General features: G+C 28.3%; 1 protein-coding gene across 1 annotated transcript; it reads right to left on the minus strand.

Annotated features, from left to right (window-relative positions):
- Nucleotides 1-10: 10 nt before the first annotated feature.
- On the minus strand, nucleotides 11-26,749 carry LOC111636603 (transcription factor E2F7-like). Its single transcript, XM_023381884.1, has 8 exons — nucleotides 26,726-26,749; nucleotides 22,517-22,930; nucleotides 15,900-16,030; nucleotides 13,763-13,842; nucleotides 7,170-7,300; nucleotides 3,625-3,861; nucleotides 3,467-3,560; nucleotides 11-277 (listed from the first exon to the last, which is right to left on the minus strand). The coding sequence occupies exons 2-8, from the start codon at nucleotides 22,910-22,912 to the stop codon at nucleotides 126-128; spliced, it is 1,221 nt and encodes a 406-aa protein (XP_023237652.1). The 5' UTR covers nucleotides 22,913-22,930; nucleotides 26,726-26,749; the 3' UTR covers nucleotides 11-125.
- Between the last annotated feature and the right edge of the window lie 1,172 nt (nucleotides 26,750-27,921).

The following is a 27,921-nucleotide window of genomic DNA, read 5'->3' on the forward strand; positions in this document are numbered from 1 at the left end:
AATTTAATTTTTAATGAATTTTTAACATAAAATACATAGAGTGACCTTGAGTGACTACAGTTTGGATCAGTGTTTTTAAGGGTAAAGTAAAACTGACCATGTCATAGTAAAAGGGTTCAAATAAATCACACAGTACCGTCCTCTTCAAAATCCTTCAAATCTGGACCAATGTATTGAAATGCAGGTTTTCTTCCTCTTAATTCAGTAACGTAAACTTTTTGAATAAGTCCAAGACTTGATAAAATATTTGCTATATCGTAGAGTCTTCTAACTTTTGCTATAACAAAAGATTACAAATATCTGTCATTAGTAACTTAAGACAAATAAGAGATAAGATAGATCTTAAAGTTAAATTATGAATCAATACATAATACAAGTGTTATCAAATATATCAATAATACTTAATTTCTCATGTAGTAATTAAATAAAACACTTATACAGTAATATCAATTCAAGAAATACAGACATTGGGACTTCCATCACAATCAAGCTTTAAAAAAAGTCTTATATTTTTATAATTTTTATATTTAATTATTTAGATTAGATATAAATTAAGTTTGTAATTTGAACATTAGTAAATCAGCAAGAAAAGTATATATATAATTTCCTTGCTGATTTACTAATGTTATAATATATAGTTGAAAAAAAAAATAATCAGGGTTATGCAGGTAAGGAAATCCATAATTGGCTGAAGAGTGTTTAGAGATGTAATGGACATTTTCAAGGAGAAACTGAAATTGCAGGTAAGTTGAGAAGTGGCTGTCTGTCAAATCAGTCACAGATGAGAGTCAATGTACTACTTGAGTCAAGGAGCAAATACATCATAATCCATGATGTTGCTGATGAATTAAATGTGTCATTGTTCTGCACAAGCAATCATTTCTGATTCAGATTATTAAAAATTTTGTGCTAAGTAGGTTCTCAAGCAGCTAACAGTTGACAATTGGAGGATGCAGGCAGAGATGTGCAAAAACTCCTTGAATGTGTATGAAAAGGAAGAACAAGACTTCTTCAAAAATGTGATTACTGGAGATGAGACATGGGCACACCAGTATGACTCAGTACGGTTCAATCCAAGTAATGGTACCATAGTGGTTCTCCATGTCCTAAAAAACTCAAAATCTGCCTGATCAGTGATGATATCATGAGATGATAATATTGTTTTCAGACAAGCAGGACATTATTCTCATTTAAGTTTATGGATTGACATCACACAATCAACAGTGAAACCTACATTACTGTATTTAAGAAGTTGAAGGGGGTCATCAGAAAGGAGAAATCGATCATTCCTTACAGCTCCATCACAATAATGCAAGACAAGTCATTCACAACCCAGGCAACTGCCAAAATGAGATGATCCAGAATATCTCATCCACTGTACTGTCTAATTTGGCACCTTCAGATTTCTACTTGTTTGGACCAACAAAGGAAAGCCTACAAGATCACAGATTTGAAGACATGGAAGAAGTTAAACCAGCTGTAAAGTCATTGGTAAGGAAACAAACTCCAGGACTTTTTCCAAACTGGATTTGATACTTGGGTTCAATGATGGCATAAACATAATGATGACTATGTTGAACAGTAGCTTTGTGTAGTGGAGACTTCATTCAGGCTATAATATATGTTACTTTCACTTTGATCTGTTTGTTAATAAAATTGTGATGACTAAGGAGTCATTACTTTTTTTAGTTTTTGATCTCCACATACCTTTATCTTGTAAACATTTATAAAATTAACTCAGAAAATTATTTAACTTAAATTTCTATTGTTTATTATTATTACATTTAAACTCTGTTTTATTGTTGTGATAAAATATTTTGAAAAATTTTAATTTAATCATATTTATGATAAATCCATTTCCAAATTTCAAAATTTGAGGCAGATAGCTTTTGGATATAGCTTCAAATGATTTTGACACCATATGTTAATGCTCTTTGAAATATTTTAATAATTCTATTCAGTGCCAAAAAATGTTATTTTCCCTTAAAATAACTAACAAAATCTAGTTATAGTTCCAAAATGTGGTCATATCTGTATGTGGTCTACATTTGCACCAATGTTGAATTGCAAAGAGCTTCTCCCATTATAAAAGTATCACCATTACATTTTCAATCATGGAACATTCTTTGATTTTACTTGATTGCATTTTGGTCATATTGAGAAAACAGTTTTATGCATGTTGATGATCTTAAATCCATCTGATTACAAACAGTTTTCCTAAAACAAATGCAACAGTCTTCAAAATGGGGACAGATGTAATATGTCACTGGAAGATGTGAAACTGCTTGGGATACTGGCTCATAAGATATACACTTTGAATTCCAGCCATTTACAAGGACAATTAGTCAAAAAAGATGTAACAGGTACTATGACACAGGATTAGCAAAATTATCAAGTGGATATTGGCTTGCATAAGAGGAAAATTTTGGTAAATAGTAAAATCTTCAGAAATCAGTTGTATTAGAACCTCTAAAACAGAAATGTTTTCCAAGGAGGGTAACAACATTACAAGTCTAAATGGGCAGAAAACAATGAAGTTAAAAAAAATTAATTTCTCAACAAACAAGGAATGGAGATGGCTATTACTTGTTTTCTGAGAAATTCTCTCTCTAGAAGAAAATGGAAAATCTCTTTGATGTTGGTAAATTGCACAAGGATGAAAATGCTTTTATTTTTTATTTTTAGTTTTATGGATTAAAACTTAAAGCAATGTACAGAATCCTAAAGGCAATTCAGTCTTTGGCTTCTTTTATACAACAGAATTCAAGTTTTCAATAAAAATTTATTTTCTTTCAATACTTCAAAGATGCAACATTGTTTGAAGGATAGTGATCTATTTCAGTTTTTTTAAAACAAAAAGTGGGTGACTTGTTCATTTTCTTAAAGTTACATTTATAGAGTGCAAGTGCAATTTTGCAATACTATTTATAATTAATTATTATTACTGCCAAATCAGGCATTTTGAACTTTATTAGAGTTCCAAAAGTCATTACATATGGACTAAAGAAACAAAACTTATTACCTGAAACAAACTTATCCATTTAAGAAAAAACCATAGTGCCATAATTTTACTGACTAATAGCACAAAACATTAGGAAAAACAGTAAAAAAATAAAGAAATATATTGCTTTACAGTGAAGTCACTTTTTCTGTTTCCTGTAAAAAAACTTACACAAATTTTTGGAAATGGGCAACTCATAACACCATGTAAAATTAACTATAATTAACCAAGTGACAAGCTTTGTATTTTCTAATTAATTGCAACTGATTACAATAGCAAAACACATTTGGCTGATATGAATCAAATAGGAACATACAAATACTTCATATTCTAATTCATTATATTCAGATATAAAATACATAAATTATTTGATTTTAAATAATATTTAGCTAATTTAATATTATTTCACTTATTATATCTTTAAACAAAATGTTTATAAGATGTTATTAGAGAAAATTTACTTACTTTTAAATTTTATTGATTCATCTCCATTTAGAATTTCTGAATTAGAATTTCCAATCAATACTTTAGCTGCTAAATCCAAATTTAAAACCTTTGGCTAAAAAAAAAGTTTCATTAAATAGCATACTACAAAAAATGTTCAATATAATTTTTATACTTACTGCAGTAGTAAGGAACAACATGAGAAATTTCAGGCTCATTAATCCAAGTGATTTTTCTTTCCTTCCATCTGTTATGAAATGCTTGTTAGAATTTTCACAATCTCTTTTTGGACTGAAAGACATACATTGTGCTTCAGCACTTGTTCCATCAGAACTGATTCCTTCTAATGATTTCATAACTTCAATATCTTTCATAGCATGAATTTGTTCAGCCACATTTTCTTTTTTTGCTGAAGCCTAAAAAATTTATTAAAAAATCATCATATAACAAATGTTTTTCTATGAAAATTTTAAATTCTTAAACACAGCCAGTCATTTTAAAAATATTCTACAGTCAATTTAAAAAGTTTAGAATAACACCATGAATTATCAACCTTTTAATAAAAATAACTAAATGAAATAAAAATTAATGAAAAAATTAAATAAGGGAATAGTTAGCTTGGTCTTTTAGCTATTATTTTCATATAAAAAAAATCTCTAAATGAATTGTTAAAAAGTGAACTTTTTACTTAAGTAAATGTTCAAAAAATTTACAGTCGACTCCCTATAACATGCGTTCCTATAACGGAAATTCCTATAACGTAGCGAAAAAATTGTACCAACATTCGTATAAAAGAGCTCCTAAAACATCGTCGCCAACTCGTTTCGCGACAAGATTGATAGAATCTGAACCAATGGTGGATGAGCAGCCGAACTACTTTCCTCCGACCCTGCGCCACGCTACGGAGCGGCTAAATTGAGTTTGCTATCGTCTGTTTAGTATTATATATAAATTATATATAAATTAGGTACTGTACATATAATTATATATTAATTATATATAAATTAGGTACTGTATATATAATTATATATTAACTTAATTTATTGTAACTTTATTATAATTATATATATGCTTTCTGCCGCCTGGCAACACGCTACGGAGATTTTAGGCTAGTAAGTTGAGTTTATTATCGTCTGTACAGTATGTAAATTAGGTACCGTAAGTCTAATACAGCACTAATTTTATACATTTCTTGTGAAAGAAACACTTCTTATTCAACGGCCATAAAAATTATTTATATTAATGATGTCTCCAAAGGTCAAGTTATTTTTCTGCGAAAAATTCGTTATCAGAAATCGCGGCCGCCGTTTCGTGTGCTGTTCCGCGACGAAAACAAGCTTTGAGCAACGGCGATGTCGAATGGTGCAAGTAAGTAATCCTATAATTTGCTAATTTGTAAGTAACTTGGTAAGTAATCCTATAATTTTTTGTTTATAGCATAGTTTATACAGATTATTCCGAAAAAATTATACATGTTTTGGAAATGTTGAGTGGAATTAGTCTAGAATCGGTTAATTTTATAGAAGAAAACCTTTCAAACAGCCTTAGTCCGTAAACTTCACACCTATCGGGCTGTGATTGGCTCATGTATTTAATCATTCCTACAACGTAAAATTCGATTAACGTGGAACGTATCTAAGCGTTATAGGGGGTCTACTGTATTAATTTATTTCATATTATCCAATTATAAATGATAGTGTATGTAACTTACTGCATTTATGTAAATTGAAACAATATAATTTGCATATACACTGCTGGCCTTTAAAATTGCTACATCAAGAAGGAAAGCAAATAGTAGAAACATTTTAAATAAAAAAATAGTAAAAAGACATGGCCAGCGATAATTACATTTAATAAAATTATAAAAAATACGACATTTTCACAAAGGTGAGAACCTTGTTTCTGTCAGTCTTTCCGCCGTTTCATTTCTACACCATCAACGATCCTTAAGACAATTCACAAAAATTTTCGGGGACGACGGGAAGTTTTTTATAATTTTAGTAGAAACATGTTTATTTTACACATAGTTTAATGAGAGGTACACGTGATTAAATAGCATGTAATCTTGATGTACAGAGCACCCAGCATGTTGTACCTTTCATGCAAATTTGCATTTGTTGTGTAATGACTTCATGGTGTAGCAACTTTCATGGCCAGCAGTGTAGTATTGTATAAATTATACTCCAGCAATGGTCACAAAAGCAGGACAAACACTATGGGCAATAAACTACAATTAAGCCTGGATCAAAGAGCCAAAATTATCACTTTACACAAAGAAAATTTAACCCCTTACTTTTTCATTATTTCATCTAGTTATTGTCATTCAAAGGTTGACACTTTGTGATGGAGTTAAATTATTCTAGACTTTTTGAACTGATTTTATAAACATTTATCATCCTTTCTGATCACAAAATTATATAAAAGTTTATTTTACTACATATTTATTAATTGAAACATTTTTAAAATGTTATTTAATTATTCTATTACCTTACTATCAACATAAAATCATAGATAAAGTCAAGCAGTAGCTACTTATACTTAAATTAATGATTAAATTTATCCATAATTTTAACATTAATGAATCTAGATTACTCTCATCTGTGAATTTTATTTCTCTAATCTATAAAGCAAACAATTTACTTAAAGAAGAACAATTAAATATGCCTCTTAAATGACCAAAAAATTAATTTATTCCATTATTTGATACCTACAGTAGCACGGACAAACCCCTTCAGTTCTGTTTTTATACTCAAATTACGTTCAGAAAAAAGGTTTTTTAAATTTTTTATAATAAATCTTCATGAAAAGGCGAATCTGATATCAGTAAAAATGTGCATGTAAAAATTGCCACGAAAAAATACCCCCCATAAGGTGTTTTTATAGAAAAACTGCTAAAAAAATATTAAATAATTTAAAATAAATGTTTCTAGTTATTGAATATAGCTTCAGAGGAACTTTATTTGTATTATTTTTTCATTTGACACCACCCGCAAGGAGACTTGAGACACATGCAGTCTAGTGTTTACATGCTGACCTTGAGAACAGATGTTGGTCAAAGTTTGCAGACAGTTCACATCAATGCCTCGAGGGAAGTCAGAGTTTTAGCAGGGTGTGTACTAATTACCACATATTCAAATATAACAGAAAATTTTCGATTTTTTGTGCTATTATCATATGTGAGAATCAAAAAACATTAATGAAATTTATTGGATATTAAAAAATTTGAGGTCAAAAAACATCCAATATAGTATGTAAATAAATTTTACCCGAGTATTTTGCATGTACTATACTTTTTTGTGTGGTGTTCTTTGAAACATATCTACCATGCAGAATGGATAGGTGTAATCAGTGTATTGTATATAATCCCTTAATAATTTCTCTTAGATTTTCCCCATGCTTTATTTTTTGCTTATAACTTTATTTTCATTCATAAAAATTTGTATCTATTTCTATGTACAAAAAAATTTTAGATCAACTTGTAAAACACTGATATATGATAAGGAAAAGTATGCGTTGACACAAGATTTATTGTGCATATCATATCAGTATATATATTAATACATTAAGCAAGAACTCCAGGAATTTTTCATGGATGATCTGTGCCGAATATGTCAGGTGCACAAATTGTGGGCTCAGTAAGAGAGTCTCTTAGCACAGAGAGAAGAGAAAATGGAAGAAAAATTAAATATATTTTAAATTTTAATATATTAAATTTAATAAATACCTGTAATTTACGCAATGTGTTCAAAAGTAAACACTTTCCAAACCATCGGTACTTATTCTTCCCAATTTTTGTTAGTAATTCTAAGCTCTCTAACACATTTACAATATCATAAATTCGCCGCCTTTCAACACCTAAAAAAAACATTAAAATAATTAATAATGCAATCTTTAAAACATACCATAAAAAAGGTACAATCATTATTGAATAATTATTATGCTGGCTTTGGTGGAATATTCTACATGATATATACACTGATGCCTAGCACTATGCTGGACCTGGACTATAACTACAGAAAAAGCAGTTATTATGTTTACGTGTTCTTCGTTTACATATTTGTATTTAAAAATTTTCTGATTATGTGATATTTTGCATTCCCAGCTCTTATATATAACACAAGAAAAGTATGGAGATTGGTCAAAAAATTATCTCCCAACATTTTTAATTTTTGGACTTGGGACCTTGAAACATTGAGAAATGCAAAACTGGTTTCCCCCTGTATGTTTAATTGTTAGTGTGAGTGGCACAATTTTGTTCACCCTCTGAAGCTAAATTTCTCTGCTTTTTGTCAAAAATTTCAGAAACTTTGCAGGGAGATTTGTGTATTGGGGAATTGATTCTATTAAATTTTGGTGTTAAAGGTCAATGGGATGGGGAGGTCATGTGTCATCTCAAGCAGGATTAGATATGACAACGATTTTACTTATTAGCATTTATGATTTTTTTTTATAAAACCCATCCCTACCCTCAAAATTAAGCTTCTTGCCATTTTATAATAATTGGAAATATAAAATTTTTTAAAACAACATAACAGATGGTACCACAATTTTAAATATTGCCAGGAAAATTAAGCAATTTGTTGGATTTTTTTTACCATGGCATTTTTCTGTAGCATGACATAAATGCTTTTGTTAAAGCCTAATGTTTTGAGACTCTTGTTAGCGTATGTGGTACTGCTATGACTCCTATGTAAGAAAAAACCATTGACACAGTAAGTACAGTACATCATCTATTTTCCACAGATGCATCATATATATTGTCTATATGATTTACATATTAAGTACAATGTCATGTACAGTAAAATTCATGTAAACCTGAATTGTTTTCATTTTGGCAGCTTCTATTTTAAACAAATTTTAGTATATTTCTTTATTTTTAAAATATTTACACTACACCAGATAAATGTTGCTCAGTTATTCATTTTATAGTAAAAGCACTATAACATATTTAAAGAAATGTTATTACAAAATTTAATTCTAAATGATTTCAACTAAAAAGGGAACTATTTGATTATAAAAAGTTCTTATCACTATAAAAAAACTTGTGCTAGATATTCAAATACTTCTCAGATGTGTTCCTTGCAAGTTAAACATGGCAGTGAACAAACCAATTCAAGTACCAAAAACTAGTTGTCTCACTTTGCTATCAGAAATTTAATTGAAATACAATAATACAGAGACTAAGGCTGGATGGCAAAGCAGTTAAGGTCAGCCTACTTGCTCTGAGAATCTGGGAACAAATCTGAACACATCAAAAAACCCCAAGAATTTTTTGGGGAATGGTCCATCCAAGATATATCAGGCTCAGTCCCTATCACCCAACTGTCCTATTGTGGTCTTAGAAGAACCTGTGATGGACTTGATTAAACAATCCTTTTGGTGCCCACATGGCAGAAAGACTTACTTGAAAAAGTTATTTATATATATAAACAACTTTTTCAAGTAACACTGAAACCAAAAGTTATTGTGATATGACTTCAAGGAATTTTAATACTCTAATCATTTACTTCCTAAGATATTGTCATTCCAACTGCAATCTATGTCTGTGAAACATGGAAAGAGAGAAAAATTACTCAAAAATTCAACATAATCCATCAACACTGTCTTCAAAGGATACTTAGTACATATTGTGACCATATCACAAATGAAGAAATTCTCAGAAGTGGCCTGCACAAGCTACAGGACATTGTTAGAGGTAGAATGAATTTTGCAGAGCATGTACTTCAACTGCTGGAGGAATGCTTACCAAAAGTAGCCGTGCAATGGAAAAAGGAAACAAGGTAGACCATGAACAACCTGGCTCTACATATAAGATTAGCATTCCATGGGATGATGCTGAGACCATTGCAGCTGACCACATTCACTGGAGACAGCTGGTTGCCCAGTGAGCCACTTGGCACAGGAAGACAGAAGACCTAAGAATCATTTACTTCAATCTCTAATTATCAACATGCTAATCAACTTAATATCAAATATTAATACTAATTAGTTACTAACTATTCGTGCAAAGCAAATTAACAATACTTATACTATTCTCCTTGTTTTCACTAATTGCATTTGTTGTTTGCTATCAAGAATGCTATTCTTAAGTTTTTGGTGTTTAAGTATATTTGATTCTGCCCTTTATTACTATTTGATGATGTTGGAATTAACCAAGATAATATGTCAGTATTATGTCTCATGTGACCTTCATTTCTCTGACAAGATTCAAGACTGTTCTTGAAATAGTTTGTCATATTGTTATGTATGATTATAAACCTAAACGTTTGAATAAACAAAGTATTTTCAAAATCACTGCAACTTAAATGGCTTTATGACTACAGCCTTACATAAAATGTCTATTTTGATGATTTCTCTTTTCTATTTTGAATAACAATTTCATACACATTCTTGAAATCTTAATTTTTTTATAATTATCATCACTTATTGCCATTTAGTAGTAAAAAGTTGTTAAAAATTCAGTACTGAACAGATGCATCTATTGTTCCTAGTTCTGGGAGTATTTCTGTAATGCAAGTATTAAATATTTCTGCAGAAGTTAGTATCATTTCACAACCCATAGTTTGAGAAACGCCGATATAAAATACTGACAGTAACTGAAGTATTTTAACAAAATTTTGCATTTTTATCATTTTTTGTTTTCAAAGATATCTTATAATCTATATTATGTAATCTTATAAACTCAGTATAATATAAAGTTATATTGACCTCAGTCACTGACTTGAAATGTTCTAGTAAAAATAGACTTATTATAGAAAATGAAATATATTTGTCATGTTATCAATGCACTATTAGCAGAAACATCTGAAATCACAAAAAAGTCAAATATTTTAGATCCTGCAAGATGTGTTTAGTTCAACCCTCATAAATTACAGTCAATGAACATTGAATTCTACAAGTAGATATGCTTAATTTTTTTTCTTAATTTTCTCATTTTTAATAATAGCATTTATTGTGTTACTATAGTAAATATTTTTTTTTAGATTTTTACATTATTATAAATGGAAATAATCTGAATTTTAACTCTTAATTTTTATCTGTTTTGAAACCGTGTCTTATCTTTGTTTAATAAATGCAATGTAGCATAATAATGATCACTGGATCCCAATACCAAATCCCGTGTACATGTGAAAATAAATTTTACATAGGAGAAACCAAGAGAAAGATGAGGATTAGATTAAAAAGACATGTAGCAGATTTAAAACATTGTAGAATTAATTCAGCTTTTCTTGAACATTGTATGTTGAATAATTGCAATATTGACCAGAATAATGTAAAGATCCTACATAAAGAAAAAGAAACTTATAGCAGAAAATTTAAAGAGTATAGAAATTTTTAAAAATAAACATTGTATAAATAAAAACTTAAGTTTAAAAATCAACAAGAATTGGCTAAAAATACTATATAAAAAAAATTTTAAAGGAAAAAATTTTAAGGAAAACAGCATTTTTAAAAAATTAAAAAGTTTTTAAAGATTTTTTGAAGAAAAATTTTTGGAAGAAATCTGAAAAATAGTTGAGAATTTTAACTTGCAATTTTTAAATAAGAACACATTGCTATGCAAACTACCATAAAGGAAAACGCCATAGATGCTGAGGGCTGAACAAATACGATTTATAAAAGTGAAGCTTAGTTGAGTTGTCGATGTAAGAACTATTACTAATATTAAATAAGGATGAAAAGTTCAGTCATATAGATGATGTGGGAAATGATACTGACATTAAAGAAGAAAGAACTGTGCTACATTGTCCATTCTAAGATCATCTTGATATCTCCAGGGACCTGTGAATATGTACATAATGAAAGATATTAAACTATATTATGAACCTAAGTAATAAATACATTAACTATATTAATTTTTATAAGACTTAATAGAAGTTGAGGAGTCTTCAAGATCCAAAGAAGCCTAACTGCAAAAGTCTGGGTCTTGTATGTACCAAGTAAGATTAAGGCTTTGGCCTGGTATTTGAAATGATCCAATATATATTGTATGATTCCTGCTTATAGTAATACACATCTAAAGATGAAATTTGTGATTTTAAAAAGATATGTTATGTGCTACTTACGAATTTAAAAAATTGTGAATTATACATGTCGGGTTATAGTGTATGTAAAATTGGTGTTATATGTTTTAGTTGACTGAAGAGGGGTGAAATGAAGCCCGAAACGTGTGTAAAAACGCGTATCAACAAATATTGAAATAAAAGAACGAATAGTGCCAAGTGATCGTTATTACGCTACATTGCATTTATAAAACAAATCTTAATTTTTAATAATGAATAAAAACAATATAGCAACAGAATTTTACTTATTACTTTACATATGAAAAATAACATGTGTATAAAGTTATAAAAATCTCTAAATTTGAAATATAAAGCAAAAACATGAAAAAATTTAAATACAATACAACAAAACTATACATAACTACAAAATCTTTTCCAACTGTCAATAAAATTATCATTAAATAATGGGCTCATCAGTACAATATGCAATTGTTGTGTATTAAAAATTAGTTTTCCTTGCAGGAATCTTAACACCTAAATATATTAATTTTGTTTAGTTATTTTTAATGTTAAAAGTACATCAAAATATTGAATTTGAGATTTAAGTTATTTTAAATTTTCCAAAAATAAAAAAAAAATCTGCAAAAAGCAAAATATCAAAACCTGACTTCAAGAGTACAAGCAGCTCTTGCCACACTCAAGAAACCCACCATTGACGTAGTAAAATTAATATTTTTATGCAAGCTACTAAACTGAACATGTCATGTCTTCAAACTAATTTGAAAACAATTATTTGATAACTTACATACACTTAGTTTTCATTGTGCTTTCTCCAATTATTTCCTTAGATAGATTTGCAGTATTTTCATAATGCACAATCTAGAAAAAACTGATATGTGATACAGTGATACAGTCAACATATACCTAATTTATATTATAATTCATTTCCTAAATCATATGCTAATTTTTTTGGCTATTTGTTAAATCTACTATACTATTTTAACATCAAATGTATTAAATGTTTTTAATAAACATCATTTTCAAGTATCTTTTTCAATAATACTATTTATTTTGATTATTATTTCTGTATAGCTACTTTGTCTAAATAAATTAGAAATTAATTGTTTATAGTATTAAAGTTTTCATTGAAATTCAACAGGATATCCTATTGATGTATTATCTCTATTTCCCTGTATCCTTTTTTCTTCACTTGATCTTTTCCCATTCTTGTCTAATGAATTACTAATAAAATCTTGAAAGGCTCTAAAATTTATTTATTTACAAAAGGAAAAGTCCATAGACAATTGATTTCTGCCCCCAAATAATAAACCCCAATAAAAAGTAAGCAGTAATCAATAACAAATAAAATGGAAACACAAAGAAATAAAAATTAAAATCACATATTACATAAAATTATTAAAGTTACTTGTGAATTGATAAAGCCTACCAGGGGCCCAGTAGGTCTTCTCATTCTTTTGATATCTTTCAGAGAAATAATTCAAAATTAGTTTGTAGAATACATTGGGACAGTTTTCTGTTAGACACTTTTCAATATACAATTCTACTTAGGCAATTATCTGGGAAAAGGACAAATTTATACAAAACTTCATTTTATGCAGTACTTGCCAATCTGTAACACCCACACAAAATAAGAGTACACTGTTAATACTATAATTCAACCAATATGATTAAAAGAAATCAATTATTGTAGAATTGTCATAATATACATAAACTTGCTTTCTCAAACCATTTCTTAAAATTATTTACTGATATGTTCTATGTTAAAATATACATTTGCTGAAATGTACAACTACTCTACTTTTTCAGTCTGTGCAATCATTTCAGGAATTCCCTACAATTAATGTCTATGCCAAACACACATTTTCACTTATCAAATTCTTAAGATCACACAAGATTTATGTATCAACATGTTTAATTTCTAGATTATTAAAAAAATGCATACTAAATCTACATTCCATTAGTTTTTCATTTTATTACAGATCAAATTATTGATTTCTGTGTGTACAGTACATGTATAAACTGAGTGTAAGCATGTATAATTGTATGTATATGTTTGTTTCAAAGTAAGATTATATTAATTGATATCATATTTTCTTGCCTTAACTGGATAACATTTAACTCATTTATGTTCAATAAATAATAAACTTTATTTCATTTAAATGCGAGAAAATCTAAAATTAAAAATAATCAAAAACTATAGTTTATAAGAATCACAATTCACAAACTTAAACAAAATTTTGGCATTAAAATTTGTCAAGTGCTCATTATTAAATAAGAATTCATCTATTCTCACCTAATTGTTTAGCTACATCATATATACCAACAATAATCCTATCTGTCGAGGAAGGATATTCTGGATATAAGGCAAGGAATCTGTAACATTAAAAAAATTATTACAATTTAAATTTTCCAAAATAAAGTTGAAAATAATGAGAGATTTTATTTTGAAATTAAAGTAGCAAAAATTAACATTTATAAAAAAAATTCCAAAAATAAATCTAATATAGTTTTATAGTTTATTACTTAATTAGAGCAGTAATAATAATAATCATAATCTTTATTTGTCGTAAAAGGCTTTCGCCTGTTACAAGGGCGTTTTGTTTTATAGAAACCCGTATTAATTTAACATCTCTTATAATCTTGTCTTATCAACACTATTTAAAATTACATTAATATTTTGTCACAGTTATCATTTAATAAATTGTTTAACATAGTTATATAACATATAAATCGTGTTAGTATTAGCTCTATCAAGAGTCTTATACATTTTCATCTAACTATTACAATTAGCCAGCGGTTTCATCTGGAGCCTTTGTAGTTTATCCTTTTCATTATAGCATTCACATATAATATGAACTCTAGATAATAATTAGAGCAGTAGTTCTAAGTAACAAACTTATAAGTCATTACATTAATATTGATTAAAAAAATTTTAATAATGATAATTCATTTTTTACTTGTCAAATAATTACAGTAGATCCCCCTATAAGACGGTAGATACGTTCCGTTCTTTATGAATCAATTTTGTAGGAATCACAGTTTACGGATTACGGCTGTTAGAAAGGTTTTCTTCCATAAAATTAATCGATTCTAGATTAATTCGACTCAACATTTCCAAAATACGTATATTTTTTTGGAAATAATCTGTATAAACTACGTTATAAACAAAAAATTGTAGGATTACTTACCGAGTGTGCACCGTTCGACTACGCCCATTGCTAAAGCTTGGTTTCGTCGCGGAACAGCGCATCAAACCGCGGCCGCGATTTCTGATATTATTTTTCTGCGAAAACTTCGTTGACCTTTGGAGACATCCTTAATATAAATAATTTTTATGGCCGTTAAATAAGAAATGTTTCTTTCACAAGAAATGTATAAAATTACAGTACTGGACAGACGATAGGTCGCCTAACTCGCCGTAGCGTGACGCTAGACGGCGAAAAATATATATTTAATTATAATAAAGTTACAATAAATTAAGTTAATATATAATTATATATATATAGTACCTAATTTATATATAATTATATGTACAGACAAAACTAAACTCAATTTACCCGCCTAAACATCCGTAGCGTGGCGCTACGGACGGCGGGAAAGTAGTTCAGCTGCCCGATGACGTTTTACGTAATTATAGGAGTTTTTTTACCGTTGTGTACTGATACCGCCACAATTTTTTCACCGTCTTATAGGAATCGTAACTATAGGAAACAGTTTTATAGGGGGATCTACTGTATAACTAAGCAAAATAAATTTGATCATCAAAACTGATACACAATTTTTCAAAAATAGAATTCTCTTAAATCAGATTAACTTCAGTTTTTCACTTTATTGAATCAAAACTAGAGTAAATTGGTGTGAATAAGCACTGACAAGAAATAGAAATAGCTTTTTATTAAATACATAAGAAATACAGATAAATATTAATAACCAGTAACTCACATCATTGTTTATTTCTTTCTAATGCATTCTACTTAGACAAAGTTAAAACATTGCATTTTTAATATACTGAAATTAACTTTTATTATTATGTATTATTGCAGTTAAGCAATCTTTCATTAATGAAGCAAATCATTTTCATTAATAAAATCAGTATTTTATGGAACAATGCTTATTCACAAATGTGATCAAAACATTAATATATATATATATATATATTTAATAATATTTAAGAGAATACTTTAAAAGAGAAAAGAAAAATAAACCCTTACTCATGCAAAATATTATTATTAAGGATAAATTAGTGTAATTTCTCAATAGGAATGTTTCAGTTTGAAAGTTTAAATTAATTTAAAAAAATAAAATTTGCCGTCAATTCTATAGAAATCATTGAAGTTAATATATTTTACATTTTAAAATTATTAATTAAANAGGTCTCAAAGTTTTAAAAAAAATTTAATTGAAACAGAAAAACAAACAATATTACTTACCGTTGACATATTAAGCCTAAAGACTTGTCCTTTCGCCTTGTCACATTCTTTGAGCCAGCAGCATTAAATATTAAAGAAAGATCAATATTTTCTTTATCTGAAGCATCAATGAGAGCTGAATTTTTATCATTCTAAAATATTAATAAATATTAAAAGTCTATCCTTTGTTTTTGTAATATGTACAGTGAATTCCCGTATAACGCATTTTACTATAAAACAGATTCATATAATTGGACAAGAAATTGCAATCAGTACTCATAGAAAAATTCTAATTTTGTCATCCAGAGGTATACATTTTCTTCAATTCCTAGGCTTAGGTTTAAACTTACATAAAATTGTCTGATAATGCATGTCTCGATAACATGATTTCATATAACGTGAAATGTATCCCCCGCGTTGTACGGGATTCCGCTGTAATTACTACTATAATAGTTTTCCCCCTATGCTTTTATTGTCTGCTATGCAATTTGTTGTTTATATCAAAATTTTTTCAACTATTTAAAACATTCTGTGCTCAAAGCTTAAAAAACAGAAAAAACTTGAACAACAAAAAAGTATGAGCAAAATCTTTATATGTTGGCTTATATTTTCAGATCAATTTGATTATCTATAGTCCAATGTATTAAAATGCACTCATTGCCATAAAAATTAGTGCATCAAGGAGGATATCTAAATGCAAAGTTTTACAGTGAAGTCTCAAGCCAATACGGAAATGATTAGTTATAGTGTAATGGTTCATTGCATAATGCCAGTACAGAGCATTAAATATATTATATTTTTTTAAATTAAACTTCATTAAACTTATGTAGAAATAATACTTTGCATTGGTCAGGTCATTTCTAAACAACAATACTTTGGATTCCATATTCATTTCTTTCTTTAATAATAGAATTTATCCATAAATGCTGTTTGGTCAAATTCCTTTTTTCTTAAGTTCACCACCAACAATACATAAAACACTTCCCAGTTAATAATGATTGTATTTTCTACCATGTCTGCCATGTTTGTCACTCAACCAGCAACTGTGCAAAATGGCTATCTAAGAAGTGATGCAAAAGACAGCTATGTGAAGTACTACTTCATGCCCAAATCACTTAGCATGATTTTGGTCTAATGATGTGTGTATATGTTACTGTAAATGCTCGAACTATGGTAAATCCTAAGATTTTCTAGTAAAATTTAATATTTACCAAATCATTGTGGTAAAAGTCCAAAATGTTCTGTGATCATTGTTAATTTCAAACTTTTACCAGCATTTACTCGGTATATCTTAGGTTTTATCTCAGAGACATGGTAAATGTTGAAAAAATAGTCTCCGATCCCGTACCGCTGCCTTCGCTCGCCGTATTCCATTGTTTGACACGTTAGAACGCACACATTAATTCTAATCTTGTTTGAGATTTCTTTGTCTGAAAGTTATTTTCGAATCAACATGAGTGTGAAATGGAGATTTTATGAAATAATGGATGAGCTCATTGCAAGCAAGAAAGATGATAACTTTTATCTCAATAGGGACAAATATGCAGTGTTTGGAGGAAGTAAAAGCTGCAAAGAACATGAAAAAGAAACAAGCTGTTCATTACAGGCGTATAAAGCGTTACATTTTGACTATAGGTGGCAAAGAAAAACTAATTGCGCCTACGAAGGAGGAGGATGGAGAAATAAGGTATTACATTTGTTACAAGGACTTATTCAACATTCTCGAAGAAACGCATGTTGCTGTTGGCCACAGTGGAAGGACACGGATGCTTAAGGAATGTAACCGCAAGTATAAAAATGTAACAGTTGAGGCTACTATGACATATTTGAAGCTTTATCAATCTTGCCAAAAGAAAGAGAAGACTTTGAAGAAGAGCATTGCCATCAGACCTATATTTCATAGTGAAATAAACTCACACTGTCAGGTTAGTCTAATAGATCTACAAACTACCCCAGATAGAAATTATAAATTTATTTTAGTTTACCAAAACTATTTTACTAAATTTGTGATCCTTTGTGTGCTTCAAACTTAACGCACTGTAGAATTTGCATACCATCTTTTGGATATTTTCACCACTTTTGGAGCGTCGAGCATCCTTCATTCCGATAATGACCATGAATTGTCTAACCAAGTTATTGAGAGTTTATGCTCCATGTGGCCGGATGTAAAAATCGTACATGGAAAGGCAAGACATAGCCAAAGTCAAAAATCAGTGGAGCGTGCTAATCAAGACAAAAAATATGTTGAGCACGTGGATGGAAACCAATCAGTTATCAAAGTGGTCAGAGAGTTAAAGATTCATCCAGACGATGAAAAATAGAGCATATCACGAGGGAATTAAATGTTCTCCCTACGAAGCAATGTTTGGTTGTCCAATGAAAATGGGCCTTGCAACTTCAGCAATCCCTGGTAATATGATTAGAGTTATAAGATCTAAAGAAGATTTAGAGAAGTTGTTGCATTTGCATGACAATATGGAACAAAATAATGACGTTGAGAATGCAATTGACCAGGACAAGGAAGAAAGCATTGTTGAAAATGAGTCAGAAGGGGATATAGACAATAGCACTCTCAATAATAAAACACAAGAAGATGAAATGATTATTACTGAGATGATGAAGGCAAAGCAAATAACCAATGATTCCAATGTAACGATTCAGAGACAGAAAACATGATTGAGTCTCAGGAAGTTCTTGTAACTATAGAGCCAATACCAAAAGAGATAGAATCTGTAGTGACTATAAGAACAACGCAAAATTGAATTTGGAAAAAAAGCTGAAAAAATAAAAGCCATGTCTGTTGATAAATGTCCAAATATGAAAATTGGCCAAAATGTAAGACTGAAAGTGCCTGAAATTGACAAAACTAAAACCAACCCGAAAAGCGTTATTGCAGTTGTAATAGATGTAAAGGACAACGAGTTTTACCAACTAGGTACCAAAATTGGAGTTCTAAAGCAGCTTTATACACAAAATTAATTTATCTCATGCCCGGAAGACTTTATCAAGATAGAAGAAGTTATTAAAGATAAAGAAGTGAGTCTTCGAGAAGTTGTCTTTGACCGGAGGACAAGGTTTCAAGAAATGCAAGTGCACTTCTTTGTTACGCATTTTTTCAAGCAGTTGCAAGTCATCAGGATTACTTTGTAACTCAAAATGCTATGATAGCTATCCATGTTGTAACAAGTAAAATCCTGTTTTTACTTTTATTAAATGACAATGAATACCAAATGATTAAAAAAAATACTGTGATTACTGATTACCTTAGCCAACGTAAGCTATTATATTATTTTTGACAAGATAATTTAATTTTTTGTTATGTTAAAAAAGTAGGTTTAAACTGTTTCACTAGTTATTTATAAATACCACTTAGTAAGTTGACTGTTTATAATAATTGCAATAAATGATTATTAAAATACTCATTGTTTTATTTTCAAAACCAACATTTACTAACAGTCTTTAGTAAAACCTAGCATGTACCAATTTCTAATGGTAAAAGCCCGGAAAATCATCTCACTTTATAAAAATCTTTACATTTACCAACTCATGTTGGTAAATGTAAAGATTTTTAAAGATGTAAGGACTGTACAGATTTAGAAGTAAAACCTAGGATTTACCAATATACGGGCTTTTACATATATATATAAAACATATATATGTTTTATATATATATATAAAAGCCCGTATATTGGTAAATCCTAGGTTTTACTTCTAAATCTGTACAGTCCTTACATCTTTAAAAATCTTTACATTTACCAACATGAGTTGGTAAATGTAAAGATTTTTATAAAGTGAGATGATTTTCCGGGCTTTTACCATTAGAAATTGGTACATGCTAGGTTTTACTAAAGACTGTTAGTAAATGTTGGTTTTGAAAATAAAACAATGAGTATTTTAATAATCATTTATTGCAATTATTATAAACAGTCAACTTACTAAGTGGTATTTATAAATAACTAGTGAAACAGTTTAAACCTACTTTTTTAACATAACAAAAAATTAAATTATCTTGTCAAAAATAATATAATAGCTTATGTTGGCTAAGGTAATCAGTAATCACAGTATTTTTTTTAATCATTTGGTATTCATTGTCATTTAATAAAAGTAAAAACAGGATTTTACTTGTTACAACATGGATAGCTATCATAGCATTTTGAGTTACAAAGTAATCNAATGCTCAGGTAAAAATAACAGCAGCAAAGACTATTATTATTAGATTATTTTGTACTTCTAATCCTATAACATAATATAGTATTATAGTATTTTATTTATATTTATAAAGGTTATCTTATGCAAGATTTTATACCAAGTGACCAATCTAACACATTTTAAAAATTCTTTAAATTATGTACATAGATAAATTTTTTAAATGTGTTAGATTGGTCACTCAGTATAATAAACCCTTACATAAAGAACCCTTCGTAGTTATATAAATCAAATACTATAATATAACAAACATTAAAACGAAAACCATATAAAAGAGTTTGGTTATTTCAGCCTACCATTGACATATTTATCACGATACTCAGATGGTATGAAATGGCACAATTTCATTGATCAAATAGACAATTGAAAATGTGATGTGATATCTTAAATTTAAGATATATTTTTTCCTGATGTTAACTCTAAGAAACTGTACCATTCACAGCCAAATATCAAATGGTTATCTGCCAACCAATCAAATTTCGCAAAAAAATGAAAAATATTATTCGCAAATATTATTAAAACTCTGAACCTTCAGAAACCACTTAAAACATTTTGTACTCGCAAGTAACCTCATATTATGTAATTTTCCTATTCGAATTCCACTATACTGATGATTTGATAGAAATTCAAGTCTGTTGCAGAAGGGAGTTAAAGTAATTCGACCAAAAGTAGTTGTCAACCTCCTCCTGGAAGAGAGGATGGTCAGTGACTGGTCTACTATTAATGTTTGAAAAGTGATCCATGTTGTATAGGTTGTGCACGATCAAAGTTGCTAACCTTAACATCCAAAAGACTTATATGACTTGTTTAATTAATTAAATAAAAAAAACTTATAAAAATGCAAGAATAATTGTTTTAATATGATAATAATGTGTTTAAATTTTGGCAACAGATTATACTTCTCACATAGTTTATACAGATAGATGAAAATCAAAACCATATGTGGAAAGATTAGACAGGAGGCCCAGATTAACTATATATGGTTTAGAATGAAGTCACATTATTTTGATTCAAAATTTCCCCCAAACAGTTAGATTAGATGACCAACACAACTCTATTGCTAACAGGAAAAGTATGACATACAGGGGCAAGACCACCACTAAAAGAATTGAGAACATTGTGATAATGTCACAATAAATAATTGCTTGTTAGAATTAGTTGGGTTTACTTGGTTATGGCAATACAAAATGTGAGCAATCTGCCAAGGGAAATGCATCCTGGGAAGACTTATGTAAAGCTGGACCTGGAAAATTCCATGTGGCCAGCCTGTTGGTCATGCCCAAACCCTCAACAAACTAACTACCAGTGTTATCCATTCAACTACTTGGACACTAAGAAAGTATCATTCAAAAATAAAAAAATCTGAATGGTAAGTGCTATATGCTACTTGTTGCAGTAATTAAGTAAATGAGTTTTTATATTTTTAAAATCATATCCTTTTATTGTAAGAAATATATTTCGTTTGATTTTGTTAAATTTTTTGCCAATAGATGGCATTACGTGTAAACCAGCAAATTGAATATAGTTAGAAATTGATTTACAGAAATTCAATAGATTACCTTATATATATATATATATATTTCATCAGTTTAATCATTCAGGAAAAATCATTTTATTTGTAAAAGATTAGTATATTGTATCAGTTGAAACCACACGGTATAGCAAGAAAATATATGAGGCGAGAGCAATCTTATGTTGCTATATTTTAGAGTTCTCAAATTAATCATCAATCCTTCTAAAATAATTTTCAATAGTTGTTGTCTACTGTTTTGACATTCAAACATGTTACCATCACCAGATAATCAGTGTTGCAAAGTTTACACATCCCCACTAAATTTAGAGGAAAATTGAAGCAACCATGGGATATTAGCAGTAGGTACAAAGAATTTTGAAATTTTGAAGATTAACTTTACATTTATGCAGTATTACCAGTATTTTATAACACTGTACTTTTTTTGCATAGCCTAATATAATGAGCCTAACAATCTTTAATAGTGTGCCAAATTCAGGCTTGATATCCTTCCACATTTAATGGGAAGATGTTCAAATTTGCTGGAAAATGGAGTTTAAAATAGTGGAAAGTTTGGCTACAGTTTGACAATAGTGACAGAAATAGTAATGCCAGAGTCTACTAGTCTTGGATTACTGGACTGTAGAATTAGCAAACGGGAAAATTAAAGATTTTACTGAATATGAAAAAAAATGTCCTCTTAGTGCCCACAGAATGGAAAAAGTAAAATGCTTCCCTTAACCAAATGTGTGTTAAATCAAATTTTTTTTTCTAATAGAAAATGTTAAAACAAAATTCTGAAATTTAAAATAAAAATTTACATAATTTTTGGGAAATATTTTTGGTTTAATTTTAAAAATATATTTGTAGAGAGAATCCAAATATTTCTAAAAAGTTATTTTTATGCATTTAAAAAAATTACCTCTACAGAGTTTCCATCAGCATAAGAGAGACTTGCTGCAACAGTTGTAAGCATTTTCCAATTTGAGCTAGGAGTTGATGGCTCACCCCTTTTCTGAAACTTTTTGGGTGTAGTTTGAACATCATGGTCTTCATTTTTTAATAATAGAGACCTTAAAATTGATTTATCCGCAACATTTAAGGAATTCATTTCCAGTTTTGATTCTGAGGTATCTTCATCTGAAACTTGACTATCCACTTTACTTATAATACAGTTTTCATAATTTAAATCTTCATAAAACCAACATTGGTTTCTATTTATATTATCTAAACATTGCCTTTTAGAATGATAGAATTCTAAATTACATCTATCTGAATCTGATAATGGTGATTTTTCCAAATACTGAATAAATTCCATTGAATTTAAATAGCATATCTGAAAAATTTAATTATATATTGTTATAAAATGCATAATTGAATTAACTAGATTTACTATTTTCAACAAACGATTAAATTATAAAATTAAATTTACAAGAAAAAATATGATTAATTCCATACATCAGTATCTAGGACTAATTTTCATTTTTTTTTTTAATAGATAAAATTAGTTCAATTCAACAAAATGCTATTCAAGAGCAAAAAAGTATGTTCAAATATAATTTATTCTAAAAAACAGCACATCAAACTTTTTAGTTTGCAACTGCATTGTTTATTAGAGAGCATCTATTATTTGTATTCTTTGGGAATTTGGGAAATAAATCCAGTAACTTTTTTCATTTCATTATTATTTGAATAATGCAACACTTAAGACATGCTATTTCAATATAAAGTTAAAATGCTAAACTAAAAAGTTAACTATGCTAAATATAAAGTTAAAATGCTAAGGTTTACTGTGAAAAATTGCACATTCTATTCAGAATGTGCAATTTTTCACAGTAAACCTTATTTTTCTCCAATACATAGGGTGCTTACTATTACAGGGCTGTTATACTAACAGTTTTCCTTGTAGCTGCACTCTATTAGAATTAAATATGGTACTTGGATTTATACTATTATCCTTAGTAGTCCAAACCTTAATGAGAGAACAAACAATTGAAGGAATTCAAGTTAAATGAAAATCTTTAAAAAAAATCAATTGACTAATTCATGTTTCGAATAATAAAAATCCAGTAATGAATTGATTAACTCCTCACCCTGTCAACCTTTAACCACCAAAATTTAATATTAATGCTTCTTGTACATAAGCTACCATGCCAAATTTCAGAAATTTTCAAAGCACAGGAGTTATTAAGCTTCAAAGAAAGTGAACAAAATCATGCCTCAAACACAATAGCATCCATACATATAAAAACCCCCAATTTTTTTTGTTTTGCATTTTGACATTTCAAGGTACTGACAAAAATATAAAAATCTGGGGTATCATTTTTTGAATGATTGCAATACTTTCCTCATGTTGTATATAACAGAGCCAGGAAAGTAAAAATAGGAAAGCACATTAGCAATCAGTTTGCTCTGTGATAAACTGGAAAGTGCACATGTATGTACATACACAATTCATAAAAAATGTCAATATTTTATAACATCTATTCATATGGAATTAAAATAATGTAAAGATAAATATTCCTGAACAGAATACACCCTGTTATATAGATAATCTATGAAATAATTGTAAACTGAATTAACTAAAACATGCTTAAAATAATTTTGTTTGAATTATCAAAATGCAATCTAAATTTTCTGCTTTCTTATTGCTTAGTAATTAAAGAAAAAAATATTACTATTTGTAGCAATATCACAAATGATTCAGAAAAAAGTAAATTATATTATTGATACAACTGAAATAATTGGTAACTTTCCAAAGAACCAATCAATATACACAACCACAAAAACAAATCTTATTTAATCCCTTATAATTGATACCTTTCATTTGTGGTTACTTTTAATACTGCATTTAATCTTTAATTTTCATATACATATAAACAGTTTAATTCCTTTACATATTTCATAATACAGTAATCTAAAAATAACTAAATTCTTAATATCAGGTTAACAACTAAAAAATAATCATATAGAAAGAATTTTTAACATCAAGAATTTAGATTAAAGAAATGTCTATAAAGAAAACTTCATTTTTTTGTGTGTAAGAATTTTTGTTGTATAATTAAAAGTTTGTCTGTTTTTGAATATATTCTTTTATATGAGTTAACTATATTTTGAAGACTTAAATTAACAATTTGAAACAAAAAGTATATACATCTGATTAAACAATTAATTAAAAAAAAACTTTTCTTTTTTAAAAAAGTTTATACATAGACAAGTATTTACATATGCAAGCATGAATGCATCATCAGCAAACAACTTGTACATGCATGATTTCCTTTCATAATTCTATTGTTAAATTTAGGTTAATTAAAATACAACTTTAATTTTTCTAATATGTTCTTACATGTAGATTCTATATAAAATTGGAAGTTAAATGTGAAAGCAGTGTTTCTGGCTTCTCAAGCAGTACACTATATTCAACATGGAAGTTCTCACACAAAATGCAAAGAAATGTTTACTTTTTTCTTTTACTTTTGAGCATTTTTTGATCTTTTCTAATCCGGCATATAATTGACCTTTATTTTTGTCTAAATTACATTTTATTATTTACTATCAGACACTAGTCTTTTCCCTAGGTAATAATATTCTTGTCAGTCTACCATTACAGAAGGCTAATTTAACTTTTTCAGGTTCAAAAAACTGAAAAGACTTGTAATCTGATTTCAGTTCCTTTGTTCTTAAAATTTGAAGGATAACATTATTTAAAATGGTTAGTCTATACTATCTAAACATATATATATATATATGTGTGTGTGTGTTCTACATTTAAAAATACAGTTTAGAATATATTTAGTAAATTTCTGATGATTGAATAGATTTGTTCCAATATTTTGCACTTTCAAAAAGTTCAATAAAATTATTCATCATCAAATATTAAATATTTTGTTCTCTGAATCAGCAAATAAATGCAATCACAAATCTAGATACTTTTATTTCTTTTTTCTTGACTTTCAGAAATATTTTGTAATACAATAGTACAAAACCATCTTTTCGTAAACCAGAATAAAATTCACAAAATTAGAATACAATTGTTTACAAACAGAAAAATTTATTAAAATGACATTTTCAATTATCAGAAAAATCACAGCTTTAATATTTAATAGTATAAAATCTATTATAAATAACAACAATCAAGTTTTTCAGATTCTGATGAGATCAATATTTGAAGAAGTAAAATTATTTTCGTTCTGATTATAAACTGAATAAGTGATTATTTACCTTAGACAATATAATTTACAGAACAATTTAAATATTTAATTATACAAATTTGTAAATATCTATTTATTTAACAATGAACATACAAAGATATTCTCTGAATTGTTAGATATCAAGAAGACAAGTTTCACACCAATAGTTTCAATTTAACCAAAATGTAATCAAACAAATACCTGAAAAAGTTTGATATTCTGACTTTAGATTCTTCACACATCTTTAGGAGTTCCAAATATTACTTTATAAAATTTACTTCAGCCAGATATGACAGTTAACAGAAGCTGAAAATTCTTAAAGTCTAAACAGTAGGACAATAGAATTACATGCAGACATTTTCAGTTATCTTCTACCACTACTTGAAAGATTTTTGGAAAGTTTAATAAGTTTTAATTACAAACACTTTATACAAGTAGCTAGCAAATCAAATTTTAAATTATAATCTGCATTTGATTTTCATGCAAGAAATTATCAAAAACGGATGAAATTAGCATCATTGAACTGACCAAATATAAACGAAAAAAAAACTTGACAGCTGTGTAAACCTATTTTTAGATTTAGAAACAACAGCTAAGGGAAGAAATTGTATAAAACATGGAAAAACATTAAGAACCTAATATAATTTTCTGTTTGGAGCGAATGTCGAATTAAATGAGTAAAGTTTAAACCTCCAACAAATAAAAATGTATAAAAAACATTCCAATTTATCAAAAATAGAAACTTTTTCCCCTATTAAGCAGTGAATAATTAGTAGTAATTGTAATTAGAAAATTCGTTACACAAGCAAATAAACACGGTGTTTCATAAGTACAGAGCAAAACAATTTAATGAGTAAATCGAAAAGATTCAAGAAAGAAAGAAAAAAATTTAAATTTTGGTGGATGATGCCATAGTTCATTAAACAACGGTAACAACTTACCGTAATGTAAAAATTATACTTATCACATTATAGGGAACAGCAGCAAATGATAAATAAATACCTAGAATTTCAATGGTCCCTTTTTAAAAGTACACAATGTTTTGAAGTGTCGTTCGATGACGTCATCGAGTCTCCATGTTGTTTACGTTAACCTCCACCTCCCGACTCGCACCAGCCGGAGTTTAATTTATTGAGGATTAAATTCGATCGATTAGATTACAAATCTAATTTTCTTCTTATGTTCTTTATATCTATATGAATGTGACATTATCAATGATATGACCCATAAATATTTTATAATACAGCAGTATCCAATTTAATCGTTAACAAAGGAAATTGAAAATGTTTTATTTACTTCAAATATTTTGAAATTTAATTAATGTATATAAATATTCAATTTTATTCTGATAATCTGCTTGTTTATCCAACAAAAACTTTTCTGGAAATCAACTAGAACTTCCTAATTCAGTAAAATATTGAATTAGGAAATGTCAGTACTTTCCAATTATTTTAGTTATAAATTTAACTTTTGAAAACTTTAAAACGCATTATAATTAAAATATTTCTATTAAAACGCATTATAATGCGTTTTAATGGAAAGATTCTACTGTTTATATGACGGATAAGTTAAAAGTTTTTAATCTAATTTTAAGTAAATAAAAAATCTCTCCCCCATGCAAATTTACACATTTATAGAAAGTTAGAGTAATATTATACACGATAATTCGCTTACAGAAGCCAAGAAAGATGCGGAAAACTCGGTATAGGTCAAGGTTCAATACGGTAAACTTATCCAACGTTAATCGGTATATTACAGTAGTAAATAACTAATTTAACTACAGCATTTGGAATGAGCATTAATAAATTTCAGTTTGTTGACACCAGAATAAGATATTCTTATTTTAAATAATTTATTGTTCAAATAATCGATTAACGCACACAAGGACGGCTATTCTCGAATTCACATTATATAGATGAATCTGTAGAATGACAATTATCTAATTATAATTTAATCACGATTACTTGTTTGCATTTCGAATTTCTATATTTTAAATATTTTTCATAATTTCCGAATTATACAGTATTTTTTTAAACTACAATTTATAGAATGAGGGGTGAAATTATATTCAAAATGATTTTAGATGTAGAACTTAGTTGTTAACAGGGACGGTCGATTGGTTATTCGGTGACGTAAA

This window comes from Centruroides sculpturatus, unplaced genomic scaffold, assembly GCF_000671375.1.
Source record: "Centruroides sculpturatus isolate CEXI.00-Female unplaced genomic scaffold, Cexi_2.0 scaffold678, whole genome shotgun sequence".
Lineage (NCBI taxonomy): Eukaryota > Metazoa > Arthropoda > Arachnida > Scorpiones > Buthidae > Centruroides > Centruroides sculpturatus.